The sequence below is a fragment of the Mytilus trossulus genome, chromosome 13, assembly GCF_036588685.1.
Source record: "Mytilus trossulus isolate FHL-02 chromosome 13, PNRI_Mtr1.1.1.hap1, whole genome shotgun sequence".
Lineage (NCBI taxonomy): Eukaryota > Metazoa > Mollusca > Bivalvia > Mytilida > Mytilidae > Mytilus > Mytilus trossulus.
This window is the reverse complement of record NC_086385.1, coordinates 31,715,945-31,734,037: the sequence shown is the minus strand read 5'-3', so window position 1 is coordinate 31,734,037 and position 18,093 is coordinate 31,715,945. Positions and strand designations below refer to the sequence as shown.

The 18,093-nt window shown below is 32.7% G+C and overlaps 1 protein-coding gene across 1 annotated transcript; it reads right to left on the bottom strand.

Moving 5' to 3' along the window:
* Positions 1–297: 297 nt before the first annotated feature.
* On the bottom strand, positions 298–3,644 carry LOC134694272 (uncharacterized). The gene is made up of 2 exons (XM_063555276.1): positions 3,055–3,644; positions 298–737 (listed from the first exon to the last, which is right to left on the bottom strand). Exons 1-2 carry the CDS (start codon positions 3,503–3,505, stop codon positions 298–300), a joined length of 891 nt encoding a protein of 296 aa, XP_063411346.1. The 5' UTR covers positions 3,506–3,644.
* Between the last annotated feature and the right edge of the window lie 14,449 nt (positions 3,645–18,093).

The window sequence follows — 18,093 nt, the reverse complement described above, 5'->3', positions numbered from 1 at the left end:
TATGAATTTCGAACAACGGTATACTACTGTTGCCTTTATTTATTCATCTCTGTATTTGAACAAATATACTTTGTTGCCTTTATTTGTGTAGTTGACCAATTTAAAAAAAAAATTGTATTATTTAGAATCAGAAGACGTCTTAGACTCATTTAATCAAAGCAATATTATTGAAAAGTGTCTGTCTTCCGTGATAAGAAAGTCTTTGCATCAGTGCGATCTAATCAAAAACTATTATTAACTTCTATATTTTTTATTTCGAATTATTTGTTTTCGAATAATCAAAATATTCATTGGAATTCAACGTAGAAGCCAGCCAGAAAATGATGGACGACCATGTATATTACTATGAATGTATCCAGTACCGGCATATGAGGAATGGACGCGCACAAAGATCGAATCCCCCTTGGTTATATTAGCCACAACGTTCCCACTTACAGAACCATCATCACCATTGTTTGCCCTGAGGAAGGTGGTCCCATACTCGGCGTTGTTTATCATGAGTTCGGTAGAATGTTCCCCGGAATAAACTCTGGTTACCCATATGAATACATAAATACCACTCGTTGGTGCGGTGAAGATTCCAGTCACATGGTTGTACCCATTTCCTACGTTTGTAATAGGGACGTCGTATATTAATGTTAGATGAGCACTAGGGTTAATTTCTGGTTTTGACATGTAGGAATAGAACGCAACAAATCCATCGCTGTCTATGTTATCTGTTGGTAAAAGTAGACGTTCTGAAAAATGAGAATAAATTAATAAAAGAATATGGATCAATACCTCGGACACTATCAGTCGAGTATGCGGTCAACAGCCAAAGTTATCCATAAACCACATATAACTAGGCATTCCGGCTTACTTAGCAATAGTTATGTGAGGATTTGCGAAAATACTGTTAATAAATACCTGTCCTCATCGAAACTAAACAGAATACTAATCAAACCGTATGTTTCTGTTTCTTTTATTATAAGTGATTTTGAATATCATAAAGGCCGCCTTCCTTTTTATTTGTTCAAATTTTTCGGAGGGTAATAATACAGAAATCTCTTGTAAAGACCGAGTTCTGCCGCTTTGTGCGATGAACATCAAATTTTAAACTCAAACTCGTACAAAATTGAAAACCACACAATTTGATGTATGTGAAGTTAGCAGCCGGTTCGTTATTCGTTATTCAATATTCAATATCCAACCGGCTGCTAGCAGTCGGTTGGATATTCAAATTTATTTTAGAATCATAAATAAATTTAATGTTTGATAACATTAAAAGCATGATTTTTATAGTTGAAAAGAGCGAAAGGATACATAGGAAATCGTCTTATTACCCCATCAAATTAAGTTGTTTTAAACTTTCGTTGTCCTCGAAAATAAACCCTTATTAATGCTTAAGTAAGTTGTATATATATTTTTCTTTATGATATATAACTTTTTATCAATAAAACGACGCCAAAATTTTTATTTTGTATCTAATTTTTCTTAAAACAAAAACAAAAACCGATCACTCTAGAAACATATAGAACTATAAATGGAAATAAATATGGAAAGCCTAAAAAACAGAAATACATAGTGAAAACCTACCTGAGACCGCTTAAATGAGGGTGAAACCCACCTGGTCTTTCAAAGTCCATAGTAAATCATTGACTCTGTATATATAAAGGTTGTATAAAAAGGATTTCCGATAATAATGTCATCTTCGATATCTACGGAGTGCGTTGATTGTCACTTTTCATCTAGAAATTGTCAAAATTTCAGGACAAAGGACACAGGGCACTGGTGAGAGCTCCCTGATCTCTCAATCTTTCTAATATTATGCAGACATTTAGTAAATCGGTAGATACAAATGTGTCATCTTCGATATCTACAGAGGGCTTTGATTGTCACTTTTCAAGTTTACCCACATTCCTTTATTTCACGTTTGTATCTACCTATTTTCTATATGTCTGCATAATATTAGAAAGATTGAAAGATCATGGGGCTCTCACCAGTGCTCTGTCGCCCATTGTTCTGAAATTTTGACAATTTTTAGCTGAACATTGACAATTAACACCCTCCGTAGATATCGAAGATGACATTATTTTCGGAAATCCTTTTGGTACAATCTTTACATTTACAGAGTCTATGATTTAATTGAATTTTATAGACTTTGAAAGACCAGGTGGGATTCACCCTCATTTAAGCGGTCTCAGGTAGGTTTTCACTATATAAATTGAATATCGAACTGACACTTTGGGTATACATGGAAGACAGGAAGTGTACCCAATTTTTTTTAGTCACATTTGTATCTACCGATTTACTAAATGTCTGCATAATATTAGAAAGATTGAGAGATCAGGGAGCTCTCACCATTGCCCTGTGCCCTTTATCCTGAAATGTTGACTATTTTTAGCTAAATAGTGACAATCTTAACCCTCCGTAGACATCGAAGATGAAATTATTATGGTAAATCCTTCTGATTTTACCTTTAGATATACCATTATACAGAGTCTATGATTTAATTGAATTTTATGGACTTTGAAAGACCAGGGGGGGTTCACCCTCATTTAAGCGGTCTCAGATGTTCACTATATATTTCTCTCTTGGGCTTTTCATAACTATTTCTATTTATGTTCTAAAATGTTTTAGCGTGATCGGTTTTACTTTTTGTCTTAAAAAATATCATATATAAATGTTCACCTTCGAAGTTCTTTTATTGACAAAAATCCGTTTTACATAAAGACAAATATGCCAGTTAAAAAAGGGTTTAGAATTTACGGCAGTTAGAAGAGGTCATTAAACGATTTTCTACGTATCTTATCAATCCTCTTAACTATGAAAATTATTCAGTATTTTTTTTTTTTGATTTTCAACTAAATTTTTAATATCGAATAACGAACCGGCAGCAACTTCACATACATCACAATTTAATGTTCAGTATCATTATATTTTCTGTTTTTTTTTATTCAATTTGAAAATAACTTTATTATGTACTTTAACAAACATAAAAGTTTTCAGTCTTTAATCAACAATAACAATGTATACCTCGTATCAAAACAAAGGTAACCTAAAAGGTAATCTTACCTTTCCGAGAAATTGCATTCAATTTAGGATTAACCGGTTCTTTCACAATTCCACTTTTGTAATCCGTATTTTCCTGCTGATCCACATTTTTGTGTTTAGAAATAGTACTGCTTTTCACACCATACTCCTTCGGATCGGAATGTCTCACAACAAAATGATTTTCAATCACTTTCAAACGACGTTCCAGTTTATTTCGATATTCTATGTCAGTTTTCTTATCAGTCATTAAAACTTGAATATGGTTTCTTTGGATGGTAACTGTTGTTTCTAGATCGTATATCCGGGCACTTTGTTGCTGAACGACATTATCTAATTTCTGAACTGTTTCTCGCATTTCTAACATTTCTTTATAAATGATTTTTAAATCAATTCTGTCGTTTTCCAGTTTTCCGTAAACATGGCTTATTGTAAAACAGAGAAAAACAAAACTGAGACACATTGAGCGAATCATTTCAGTAGATAAGTTGTGGTATGAACTCTAAAAGTATTTATCTCGTACTGAAAGTTTCGATAAGAATCAACCTTGTAAATGAACTATTCATATCTTTTCAGTTCAGAGGCCAGGTCAGGCTAACCTCTCACGAAACTGAAAATAATAATAAAAAAAAAGAAAATAAAAGAAAAAGGACACTGGCTGAAGTCCACAAATAAAATTGAATAACATTATATATTGGATATACGTCAATGCGACAGCAACCGAAAAAGGAAACGAACTACAAAATGTAAAACAGCAACCCTCAAAGATCGTCTCAAACAATGATTTGCCAATATCTCACTATGTCAAGCTCAGAATCGTCTGAGTCTAAACCTGATGTTCAGTAGTTGTCGTTGTTGATGATGTTCAAAGTTTTTCTCGTTTCTTGTTATTTTATATAGATTATCCCGTTGGTTTTCCCGTTTGAATTGTTTTACACTAGTTATTTTTTGTGCCCTTTATCGCGTAATGTTAGGTGTGAGTCAAAGGTCCGTGTTGAAGACCATACTATGACATCTAATGGTTTTTCATTAACAACTGTGACTTGGATGGAGAGTTGTCTTATGAAAGGCGCTCATATGTAACATCTTCTTATAGAATACTTTAAACTCCCGAAAGAACTTCATATTTACAATTATAGTAAATGTGTCCTATCTCCCGGATTGCTTATGTGTATAATACATTACATAGCCACATGTTTATTTCTGAAAATAGCCTACTTTGACTTACTGCAATCTTGTATGGGCAAGAATTTTAACATATATGTCTAGAAATGTGTCCTAAAATCAATATGTCAGAATCTGTAACTGTTAGATGAGAAGTGTTACGCTGACAACAGTAACATGCGCCATTTAAAGTTTTATATATCTAACATTTGATAACATTGTCTTTTTGCAAGCTTTTTTTCATTTATATGTTTTGGAGTTCAGTGTGACGTCCATTTCACTGAACTAGTACACATGCAATTTTATTTAGTGGCCATTGGTGGACTTCTGTTGTTGTCTGTTCTTTAGTCGGGTTGTTGTCTTTGACATATCCCCCATTTCCATTCTCTATTCTATTCATAATGTTAAATGAACGGTGTTTTCTTTATTATACTGGTTCACTCATAAAAGCATACTCTCAAATCACAACTGAAACATGTGAAACCAAACACTGAAAACTTACGCAATCGCAATGAGAAACACTCCATTTAATTTGAACATTTCAATTTTCTTTTCTTTTTTAAAGACGACAAATTACACCATATGTAAATTAGTATCGAGGTTGCTGTACTAGTCGCCCAAGACTATTTTGTATCAGGTTAAACCTGTAAATTAAATATGAAAAGTTAAATAGTTAAGGCTTTTCTTTTGTAAATTAATTTTCCCAACAGTAGTGCTTTAGGTTTTTGTGTCATCTTTATACGCCCGCTTCCCCCTCATTTTCAATTTTTTATTATGGAAAATACTATCTTCACGAAGGTCAGTTACTCTTCCGTCTATTTAACGTAAAGATATTAATTTTCTTTGTTTTCCTACAAATAAGTTCACTTGTTTATTACGCACTATAATTCTAGTGGATATAATTCTTGATATTAAAGATGCTCGATCTTAATATCTTTTTTTTATAATTTTAAAGTCAAAGTCAGATCAGGTATATATATAAACAATGGATTTAACTTGTTTATACCAAATAATTTTGTTTTAATTTGGAATCACATTACCCTTGTTGTATGTATTATAAAAAAAACACGAAATGAAATTTGTAACTAACTTTTCTTTTCCCTAGTTGAATTTAATTATAGTAGTTTTTAAACTGCACAAATTCGTCCATACGGATTAGGAACTTCAAACAAAATTTAACGTCAGTTTCCGCTTTGTTAATTACACATATGAAAAAAATATTTCAATTCGGTTGTTTTTGTGAAATTTAATAAAAGGCCCCATACTTAAAAGAAAAGAAATAAATGACCCGTCAATAGATTTGAAAAACTAGACTAAAATATCGTCCTTAAACATTGTTAAAGGCACATAGAAATGATCTCACTTCGACTTTGTCGCGGATAGTAATTTTTCTTTCATTGATAATTTTGATTGGTTTATAAAGAAGTAGGTCCAAAGACCTCTCTTTGACCTCAAAATATAGCGGTTTTACAAAATTGTAAAAAATGTAAACTTTTACTTAGTTATTGGATAGCAGAATGGTTCTGCTACAAAAATATGGGCTGTTTTTGACACAACAATGTACATATATTGGGTACTAACGCCATGAAGTCGTGCTAAATTACTGAAGTCTTCACAATTCCATCATTTTTGTTTAATTTTGTTATTTTGATGTCCGTGTTGAAATAATAAATTCAATACCATTCCTAAAAAAAGCCAATAGCTGTCAGAAGGGAATAACATCGCCTTATTCAGTTCAAGCAATACACAGCTTACATGTAATCAATTACCCGTTATATAATATTCTGAAACTTTTCAAGACAAGGTCAATATACAACAAAATGTGGTATAATTTATTAACTTTGAATTCCGTAACTATTGCAAGATGTCCAATAATGAGAATAATACAACTTTAGAATTATCTCAATTATGGCAAATCGCAAACAAATATATAAGTATCTGTTATCTTTTTTTCAACAAATAAAAACGGATCGGTGTAAGCCAAAACCCTGTCTAAACCAAAGATTGGACTGCAAGATAATTTTGTCAATTTCGTTTCTTAATTTGTATTTTTTCTCCTTATTTCTGGTGTGTTAAATGTTGAACGCATATGAATTTTATCTTTATCATGAAGGCTTAGTTTTGAATTCCCGGTAGAACTCATGGCTAACGAAACGTCTCAAATTACAAAACATGAAGTATTTCAAGCAGTTAGACAACGATCAATTACGGTAACTTGACCTTAAGTTTCCAAATTTAAATGAATTAATATTTAGTATGCACGTCAAGTGTAATGTCATGAAAAACTGTTGATTACTTAATTTTTCAATTATAATTGACAGTGAATCAATATTAATTATATAAAAAGTATGACAAACAAAGCAGGTGAAAAAAAATCAATCTTCTGTGCACTGCAAGCAACCAAAAACTACAAAAAATAGACACCAGAGCATGACTATTAAATTTGTTCGTTCGTTAACCACAATATTAAGATATTTCAACTTATCATGTTTAAATGCGGAAGGTGATATGTCAAAAAGAGAGCAAAAGAAAATCTGCCTTGTCTCCGCAGTTAAGGTAATATAAGTCATGATTGGGTATCTGCGTGTAAAAATCGTGTTTTTGTTCGAGTGTTTTGCCAAATAATTCATAATTTTCCGGGAAATAGAACAAGAACTAACAAATAAGAAAACAATGCAAGATGGGTCGACCAATATGAAAGGCTATTTTGTGGTAGGGTATCGACGTCTCTTGTATCTGCATAATTGAATCGACATTGATTATACTTCAGATCATTTGTAACAAAAAAATTGATATATATCAACAGCATTTAAGGATGTACACCTCTGAGGAGCCAAAAATTTCTAGAATTAAACTTTTTTTCTTAACCTGATTTTTAGGTTTATAAGACTGTAACAAAACAATTGGTGAAGAAAATATCATATGGTGGTGTGCTTCTATTTTTGCTACGGCCCTTTAAAAATGCCCAATTTTGATGATTTTCTCACTTTTCATCGATTTTTACCTATTTTTGGGCTATTATCGTGAAAAAAATCACAGTTCCACAATTAAACTTTTTTTCATACTTTCCATGAAGATGAAGTGGACCAATCTGAATAAATTTAACTTACAAAAACTATAGGTAGGTGTTAATATAAGAAAGTTTTATCATATTTTGATGCTTTTTTGTGTAAAATTTACCATACTGCCAATTTTGTATTTTTATGATTTTTCTCATTTTAAAGAACAAAATGCATATTAATTCAACTTTTTTGTTATAAATGATTGAAAAAATACATATCTAAGAAATTTGAAAAGACCAAAATGAGATGGGATGTATATTATTCTTGTAAAATCATTTTTTGTATCCCTCACCCATTTTCTCAAAATTTTGACTAAAAATACTGACTTGAATGGTCGTAAAATTTGAAAACTGGATTATTCAAAAACCGTTCACGGTAAATACACAATTTTTTCACAGAGTTATGTTTGATTATAATATTTTTTAAATTCATTGATATTTTCCACTTCTATCATATGTTTTGGAAATAATTTAAGAACGAGATTTCAACGAGACTGAACGAGACTGAAAAGTCAGAAGAATACATCCTTAAGTAGGCAGATCGAAAATTTATTATGTTTTTAATTGGTTAAATTTTACAATTGAGTTTCTAAAAATATGAAATAAACTTTTGATTTTATGGGGCTTTTTTATTGCCTTATATTTTGATTAATATAATATATTGGAACAGTTTATCTGAGTACCAAATTGAATACTATTGTTTTTTAAACAAAAGTGACCTGGATCGTTTGGATGTGACTATCATTGAAACAAAATTCGTCAGAGTAAATTGGCACGTCACTGTCATAATCCTGGACAATAAATAAGATGAACGTGTTATAAAGATAATATTAAACATCAAAAATATGTTGAGACACTCACGTACACCCTTTAGTCAATTTCAAATAAACTAGTCTCGATAATATTGCATTTTAGGCTGTATCTCAATAAATGGGTACCAGAAGGCATGATATGAGTGACAGTTAGACAACTCTCTTTCCAAAATTGATGGTTTGGTTATTATATCTAGTCCTTCGTGTAACTCGGTGAATGTGATGAATATTTTCAACTCGACTCCTCGACGTAGACGCAGTCATGGTCATCGTCATTATACATCACTTCTCTGCATCATGTCTCCATTAATGACCTGCTGCCATGTATAAAAAAGCCGTGAGGTATTGATCACATTCGCACGAAACTTAATTTACTACCTCTTACAAAACTTTATTCTCTGTTCAATTTAGGTTTGGAATCCACTGCTACAAACCTTTATTTAAACCAATACAAACTTCAAGCTATTATTTCGGATATTGCAAGTCACAGACTTTTCAAGCCAGTCCGCATTTGAAAAGATGAGAAAGATCATAAATTAGTTCATTCATATCATAGGTTATATACATCCATAAAAAAAAGAATATCTTGGTCAGTATCATAATTATGACAAGTTTTAAGGCATCGGTTACGGTTTTCTTGAAAAAAAGATAATCCAAAACTGAACTCAAGAAGATAAAACTTTTTGTTTTCAAAAACAATATTACAGTAATAGAACGGAAAACGATAAGAAACAAGAAAAGAGGGACGAAAGATACCAAAGGACAGTTAAACTCATAAATCTAAAACAAACTGACAACGCCAAGGCTAAAAATGAAAAAGAAAAACAGAAAAACAATAGTATACACGACACAACATACATGTAGAAAACTAAAGAATAAACAACACGAACCCCACCAAAAACTAGGGGTGATCTCAGGTGCTCCGGAAGGGTAAGCAGATCCTGCTCCACATGTGGCACCCGTCGTGTTGCTTATGTGATTACAAATCCGGTAAATAGTATAAAAGTCATCCAAAGAGTTCCGATTTGGTAATTTAAAAAAAATGCCTAATTGAGGAATAACTTTTAAAAGTATAAATCTAACTAAACATGTTAAACAAGGGGAATTTTTGAAACTCTTTGGTTTATGTTTATAATGCTTCTACAGCGCTTTTATTCATTAATCCTCACTAGGAATGCCAAATACTAAACAATCAAATATCGGCCACTGTACAGCAGATTTTTTAAAGGCTCCGACATGAAAAACGTCAAAATGACTTGAGGTATGCATACACAGGATGCGCCGGTGTATAACTATTTCTTATAAAAACGACACATTTTACCTTGTAAAAATAAAATGTTTGAAATAAAAAGAAAAACTGCCCCGTATGTCTTTATGGTTTCAATACATTTAATTTCAAAGTTAGGTTAAGGTTGAATCAAAGTTTGCAAAAGAATCAAAATAAGTAAGTATGGTCTTGTCCTATCTATACATGTATGTCTGACTTCATATATCATCTATAGTTACAAATGGAAACAAGTTACCAAAAATACTAACTTTTTTAGTTTTCTTGTAAATTTTGCACAATTGGCTTATCAATGTTTAAGAAACAACTTATTTGATAATTTTTAAAGTTACCATATTCCGATGCTAAATAATATGTTTACTAAAGTGCTAACAAAATCGATATGAAACCGGTACATTGTTAGGTCAGAGTATTTCCACATTGCAACAAAACATATGTCACTCAAAAAGACAGTTGCCCTTTATACAACGTATAGTTCAGGTTACGTGTAATGCAATGTAATGTTTAAACAACAGACAAAACCAAGATGACATTAGTTATGGCATTATTCAGACGGCAAGTACAATCAATGCAATAATATAAAAACGTATTTACATATGCATTGTGTGGACATGTGTTTGAGTTAAGACGGCGTGACACTTTCGATTTAAAAAAAAAAAACCCGACCAAATAAAAAACAACAGCAGAAGGTCACCAACAGGTCTTCAATGTAGCGAGAAATTCCCGCACCCGGAGGCGTCCTTCAGCTGGCCCCTAAACAAATATATACTAGTTCAGTGATACTGAACGCCATACTAATTTCCAAATTGTACACAAGAAACTAATATAAAATAATACAAGACTAACAAAGGCCAGAGGCTCCTGACTTGGGACAGGCGCAAAAATGCGGCGGGGTTAAACTTGTTTGCGAGATCTCAACCCTCCCCCTATACCTCTAACCAATGTAGAAAAATAAACGCATAACCATACGCACATTAAAATTCAGTCAAGAGAAGTCCGAGTCTGATGTCAGAAGATGTAACCAAAGAAAATAAACAAAATGACAATAATACATAAATAACAACAGACTACTAGCAGTTAACTGACATGCCAGCTCCAGACTTCAATTAAACTGACTGAAAGATTATGATTTCATCATATGAACATCAGGCACAATCCTTCACGTTAGGGGTTTAGTATCATACCATCATAACATATATGAGAAGAACAAAGCCCGTGTCATGCCAACAACTGTTTTTGAATAAATGTCTTTAGTTCCGACTATTTTGTCTTTAGACATGTTAGAAGTGACAAATATATAATAGTACTGTGTACACAATAAACACGTGTCTGTAAGATAAAGATTTATCACTTCGAATTTTCATCATGTACAGTCAAAGTTTAATTTTATAAGCATATATTCATTGATGGCTATTAAATGTAAGATGGAAAAAGTAAAAGCATTTTCAGGATGAATAAAGTGAAACTAGTAGAAACATTGATTTGTAGTAGACTGATTCGCAGAGATTTCGATTAGTTAACATGCTGTTCATACGGTCAACGCCGAATGGCAGACAAAGTACACGACATAGACACAATGTTCTGACTAAAAGATCGCGAGCCGACAAGCTTAAAGTTTATTTTGTTTTTAAAATGCCTCGTGCTAACAGGATAATTCGCAAATACCAACTGTCAAGTCTTTAGAATGGCATAGGTTCTTACTTACGACCTTCCACACACGCTTCCGTGACAAAAAATTAACGGGTTATTTCTTTTTGTGGATTGGTACTAATATTGATACCTGGTACATGTAGCTACCACGGGCGAGTTTGATGTTTGCGATTGATATAATTTTGAAAAACATTCGTTAAAATCTTTAGAGTAAGCTTTCTATCCGGTATCGATCTGTTGAGATAAGCCCTTTTCAATATTATTTTTTTATCATAGTTCATTTGTTGTACTGTTACACCAGTGTTTAATTTTAGTTGGATGGTTTCGGGCCAGCAAAGACGTCTAACTCCAAAACATTATATATGTCCTTTTCCCAAGTCATGAGCCTGAAATTCAGAGGATGTCGTTTGTTTCTGTTTTTCCTGTCATTGTTTTGTACATCACTTTTGACGTTAGTGTTCTTGTTTAAGTAGGACCCTTATGACTTATGTCTTTCATGAAAACATGTGTGCGCCTTTGTCGATTGTGACTTGAATAACTGGATGAAGATAATGTCGTATGTGTGCCATTGAAATACCCACCCTCAATGTTACAACTTTATATTAATTTAATGTGGTTTTGATAATTTTAAAGGTTTTACCATGATGAAATTATAGATGTTATCTTGCATGTCATTTTGTTCTCTGAATGAGAGTACTTTGCATGAATCTAAAAATACACCAAAATATCAAGATTTATAAAAGACAATGCGGGAAACATTTAGGATATAACAAGCTTTTCACAAAATATAAAAATACGAAATATTAAAGGAAGGATCACAACGAAAGATTGACAATAAGTCCAGATGATCCTACTGTGTGTTTCGTCATGCGAACCGAAGTATATAAATGTTAATCTCTAACGCTTCTGTTTGTACCTCTATGAGATTGAAAGCATTGTCTTTGTGATATCCGCTCTGCAATGTCTAATGGTGGAAATCTGTCCATTTACTATCAATTAACATAGCATTAAACGCTCTCCATTGTTAACGGATACCTAAAAAAAGCAATATATGAACACATCTGTTTGCTTTAAGCAAACTAGATATATTGAGCATATCTTCTAGTATATCAGTCTGGATCTGTAAACAAACTATTTACTCTGAGTTGACTTGGTCGGGCTTTTGTTATTATAGACGAATGATCTTCTTAGTTGAGGACAAAAAAGCAAATGAAAACAAAACAGTTGGTAGGTCATGCATATGTAGCGCTAACTATACGTGAGTTACCATATTAACTTTTCTCATGAATACTTCTGAAAGCAATATAATGTAAATGCCAAGGATTTATGTAAACCGAAATAGTTGATGTGCAACATATAAATCCCCGATAAGAACAGTCAAATATTAGTTGATCCGTGTGAGTCGATTTACTATCAAGACAAACATATGATGAAATCATAATCTTTCAGTCAGTTTAATTGAAGTCTGGAGCTGGCATGTCAGTTAACTGCTAGTAGTCTGTTGTTATTTATGTATTATTGTCATTTTGTTTATGTTCTTTGGTTACATCTTCTGACATCAGACTCGGACTTCTCTTGAACTGAATTTTAATGTGCGTATTGTTATGCGTTTATTTTTCTACATTGGTTAGAGGTATAGGGGGAGGGTTGAGATCTCACAAACATGTTTAACCCCGCCGCATTTTTGCGCCTGTCCCAAGTCAGGAGCATCTGGCCTTTGTTAGTCTTGTATTATTTTTATATTAGTTTCTTGTGTACAATTTGGAAATTAGTATGGCGTTCAGTATCACTGAACTAGTATATATTTGTTTAGGGGCCAGCTGAAGGACGCCTCCGGGTGCGGGAATTTCTCGCTACATTGAAGACCTGTTGGTGACCTTCTGCTGTTGTTTTTTATTTGGTCCGGTTGTTGTCTCTTTGACACATTCCCCATTTCCATTCTCAATTTTATACTATGAAACAACTAATATATGGTAGGATATTAATAAGATGCAGTTATCTCTCTTTCGATGTAGAAACATTGTTTTAGCTGAAAACATTTAAAGATTCAATATTAAGATAATCATACGTTAATTACATCTACTTGACACTGTAATAAGTACACTGATCTTGAATGGTATATAGGTGAGTCTCTATGTTCCGTTTTCTGCTCAAGTGTAGAATTGATTTCTTGCTAGTTGCATCAGTTGACATACGGATCAGGATCTACTTACCCCTTACCCTTCCCTGTCACCTGACATCATCCCCAGTTTTTGTTGTGGGATTCGGTTTGTCAGTACTCATTTCTTTATAATTTTGTTGTGTGTATATATTATCGTTTGTCGACTTAAAAATATGAATGTCACTACGGAAACATTTGCCCTTCTTTTTTAAATTCATGAGAGCGAGAAAAAACTCATCGGAATTAAAAATGTGTTAAACCATCACAATAAGATCAAGTTGTCGAAAAGATTAAGTTTTCAAATGAAAATAAACTCCAATTCCAATGGGGACTAACTGAGAACCACTTATTGCGGACCTGTTTTTATATTGCTATGAGTTACAATTTATGACAACAATAAGCAAAGACCCATCGAAACAACATCTGATACACAAATTTAATAATACTTAAAGATATTTGGATGATATTTTGGCTCTCAATAATGACGACTTCAGTATGTATATTCAAGAAATTTATCCTGTTGAACTTACTTTAAATAAAGCTTATACTAACAATGACCACTGCCCTTTCCTCGATCTTGATATCTATATCACAAACGGAAAGCTAAATACTAAAATTTATGATAAAAGAGATGATTTTTCATTTCCTATCGTTAATTATCCATTTTTAGATGGTGACGTTCCCTTGTCACCATCCTACGGTGTTTATATATCTCAACTTGTACGATTCGCTCGTGTATGTAACAATGTTTTAGATTTTAACGACAGAAATTTATGTATAACTGAAAAATTATTACACCAGGGTTTTCGATATCACAAACTAGTCAAAACATTTACTAAATTGAATCATCGGTATAAGGACATCATTCGTAAATATAACTCCACATGCAGACTTCTTATACGTTCAGGTATTTCACATCCAATTTTTTATAGAAATATTCTTTATAAAGCACAAAGGTGTCAGTATTCACCTCAGAAACTTACAAAACCTTTGAATAGACTTATTAAAAAGGGATATAGCTTCATTTACTGTTGGCAGGTCATTAAAGATTGCATATTTTGGCGTTAATATTGATTCACTTATAGGGTCTTTGCGTCGGAACTAAACACATTTATTCAAAAACCAGTTGTTGGCATGACACGGGTTATGTTCTTCTCATATATGTTATGATGGTATGATACTAAACCCCTAACGGGAAGGAATGTGCCTGATGTTCATATGATGAAATCTTAATCTTTCAGTCAGTTTTATTGAAGTTTGGAGCTGGCATGTCAGTTAACTGCTAGTAGTCTGTTGTTATTTATGTATTATTGTCATTTTGTTTATTTTATTTGGTTACATCTTCTGACATCAGACTCGGACTTCTCTTGAACTGACTTTTAATGTACGTATTGTTATGCGTTTACTTTTCTACATTGGCTAGAGGTATAGGGGGAGGGTTGAGATCTCACAAACATGTTAAGCCCCGCCGCATTTTTGCGCATGTCCCAAGTCAGGAGCCTCTGTCCTTTGTTAGTCTTGTATTATTTTAATTTTAGTTTCTTGTGTACAATTTGGAAATTAGTATAGCGTTCATTATCACTGAACTAGTATATATTTGTTTAGAGGCCAGCTGAAGGACGCCTCCGGGTGCGGGATTTTCTCGCCACATTGAAGACCTGTTGGTGACCTTCTGCTGTAGTTTTTTTTCTACGGTCGGGTTGTTGTCTCTTTGACACACACATTCCCCATTTCCATTCTCAATTTTATTGTAATTGAAATGTAAAATCGAAATGGTGAAATTAATTAACATACATAAAGAAAAGAAAGGGAATAGTTTAATAATGGCAGTTTGTAAAGAAAAACAATGTATATGTTGATTTCTGTTAATAACGAGTGACCAAAGATACCAGGGGGATAATTAAACTCATATATAAAAAAAACTGACACCTCTATAGCTTAAAATATATATAAATAAGAAGAAGATCACGAATTGAGTGAAATTGGTTTTTTTTAGTTTGCTCCGGACTAATTTTAAGCAACAATTTAGTGATTAAATACAGATACAGATGGGTGCGGTCCTAACCTTGACAAAAGTTAACTTAGAGTTAACTTGTTGACTGCTTTCTAAGTTAACTTGAGAATTTTTAAGCAGTCAAGCAAGTTAACTTCGTCGTTGGTGGACCATACCTACGGTCTGCTTTTGTAGGACTGCTGCAGACCTATCGACAAGTCTGCTCCAGACCAGACCTGTGGACAAGTCTGCTTTTGACCAGTCCTGAGGACAAGTCTGCCCCAGACCAGACCTGTGGACAAGTCTGCTTTTGACAAGTCCTGAGGACAGGTCTGCCTCAGACCAGACCTGTGGACAGGTCTGCTCCTGACCAGACCTGAGGACAGGTCTGCTTTTGACCAGACCTGTGGACAAGTCTGCTATTGACCAGACCTGAGGGCAGGTCTGCTTATGACAGATTATCGTTATAAGAGTTTTCATATCAGCCTTGAGCTTTCCGCATGATTAAAATATGTAAACAACATTCGCATTGTTTTACCACAGATATCATTTATTATTTACTCGCTAGACTCTACTAGATATTATACAAATGCTCTCTTTTATTTGATATACTTGTATTCTTATATAAATAAAAAATGGCTTTACGATCACACAGAGTTTTTTTTTTTTTTATTAGAAGGTGGATAGAAAGGTTATCCAACGCATCGGAACAATATTCTTATATCACGGGATATCGGCAACATTGTCTACGTTACTTCGTTCCCCGTTGTTTACCTGTCCCTTCCTAAATTTTACTGTATGCATAAATTTATACTTGCATGGATAATTCATTGATATTCAACTTGTTTGCATTGGATTTACTATTCTATTTCCCGCAGAATATTCTAACAGAAATTGTACAGTGTCCGTAAGCATACGGTGTGGTAAAACTATCAACAATCTCGTCAAATTCGTCAGATTTATCGAGAGATTTGTAATTGCCGATATTTATATGGGACATCCTAAAATTATACTCAATGCGCACTCTAATGAAATAGTTGCCACTTGACGATTAACTATAAACAAAATCAATCAACCGACATAATAGATTCCAAGAAGAGAACCTCGTATACTTTTTTTTATTAAATCATTGTAAATAGTACAAATGAATTCAGACATGTCAGTGTTGGTACTTTGATGATGTGGCATAATAGTTTTGTTTTACACGTACACCATCATGAACTCCTATATATGATCTGACTGTTATAATGAATCAATTTAATCAGAATATTTTTTGCATTAATATAGTTTTCCAATATCATTTAAGGTCCTACTAAAATGTGAACAGGAGGGCCAGGAATGAGGACATGCTGGTATCCTAAATTTATGCGAACAAAAATTTGTTGTTATTATATTGCAATATTGCTGTCCATTGTCATGATTGTATTACAATGTATATTGAATCCTGACATAAAAAATAAGGCTGATTTACTATGCCGGTATATAGATTTACAATTTAAAGTTCACATATGGTCATTTTTGGTAATGCGGTCAAATAATTTTGTTGTACAAATCAGCTGGAGGTATCAAAACTACTGAAATTTTGTTACGTATCAATATTTTGAATAAAATGAGGACATGCTGGTATCCTTAATTTATGCGAACCAAAATTTGTTGTTATTATATTGCAATATTGCTGTCCATTGTCATGATTGTATTATACATTAAATCCTGACATAAAAAAATGACTGATTTACTGTCCGGGTATATAGATTGACAATTTAAAGTTCACATATGGTCAGTTTTGGTAATGCGGTCTAATAGTTTTGTTGTACAAGTCAGCTGGAGGTATCAAAACTACTGAAATTTTGTAACGTATCAATATTTTGAATAAAATAATGACATGCTGGTATCCTAAATTTATGTGAACAAAAATTTGTTGTTATTATATTGCAATATTGCTGTCCATTGTCATGATTATATTATAAATTGATTCTGGCATAAAAAATATGGCTGATTAACTATGTGGGTATATAGATTTACAAATTATAGTGCATATATGGTCAGTTTTGGTGGATGCGGTCAAATAATTTTGTTGTACAAGTCAACTGGAGGCATCAAAACTACTGAAATTTTGTTACGTATCAGTATTTTAAGTAAAAAGAGGACATGCAAGCACCCTTAATTTAGGCGAACAAACATTTGTTGTTATTATATTGCAATATTGCTGTCCATTGTCATGATTGTATTATACATTGAATCCTGACATCAAAAATAAGTCTGATTTACTTTGCTGGTATATAGATTTACAATTTAAAGTTCTCATATGGTCAGTTTTGGTAATGTGGTCAAATAATTTTGTTGTACAAGTCAGCTGGAGGTATCAAAACTACTGAAATTTTGTTACGTATCAATATTTTGAATAAAATGAGGACATGCTGGTATCCTAAATTGATGTTAACCAACATTTTTTGTTATTATATTGCAATATTGCTGTCCATTGTCATGATTGTATTATACATTGAATCCTGACATAAAAAATATGGCTGATTTACTATGCAGGTATATAGATTTACAAATTAAAGTGCATATATGGTCAGTTTTGGTGGATGCGGTCAAATAATTTTGTTGTGCAAGTCAACAGGAGGCATCAAAACTACTGAAATTTTGTTACGTATCAGTATTATAAGTAAAAAGGGGACATGCTGGCACCCTTAATTTAGGCGAACAAAAATTTATTGTTATTATATTGCAATATTGCTGTCCATTGTCATGATTGTATTATACATTGAATCCTGACATAAAAAATATGGCTGATTTACTATGCAGGTATATAGATTTACAATTTAAAGTGCATATATGGTCAGTTTTGGTGGATGCGGTCAATTAATTTTGTTGTACAAATCAGCTGGAGGTATCAAAACTACTGAAATTTTGTTACGTATCAATATTTTGAAT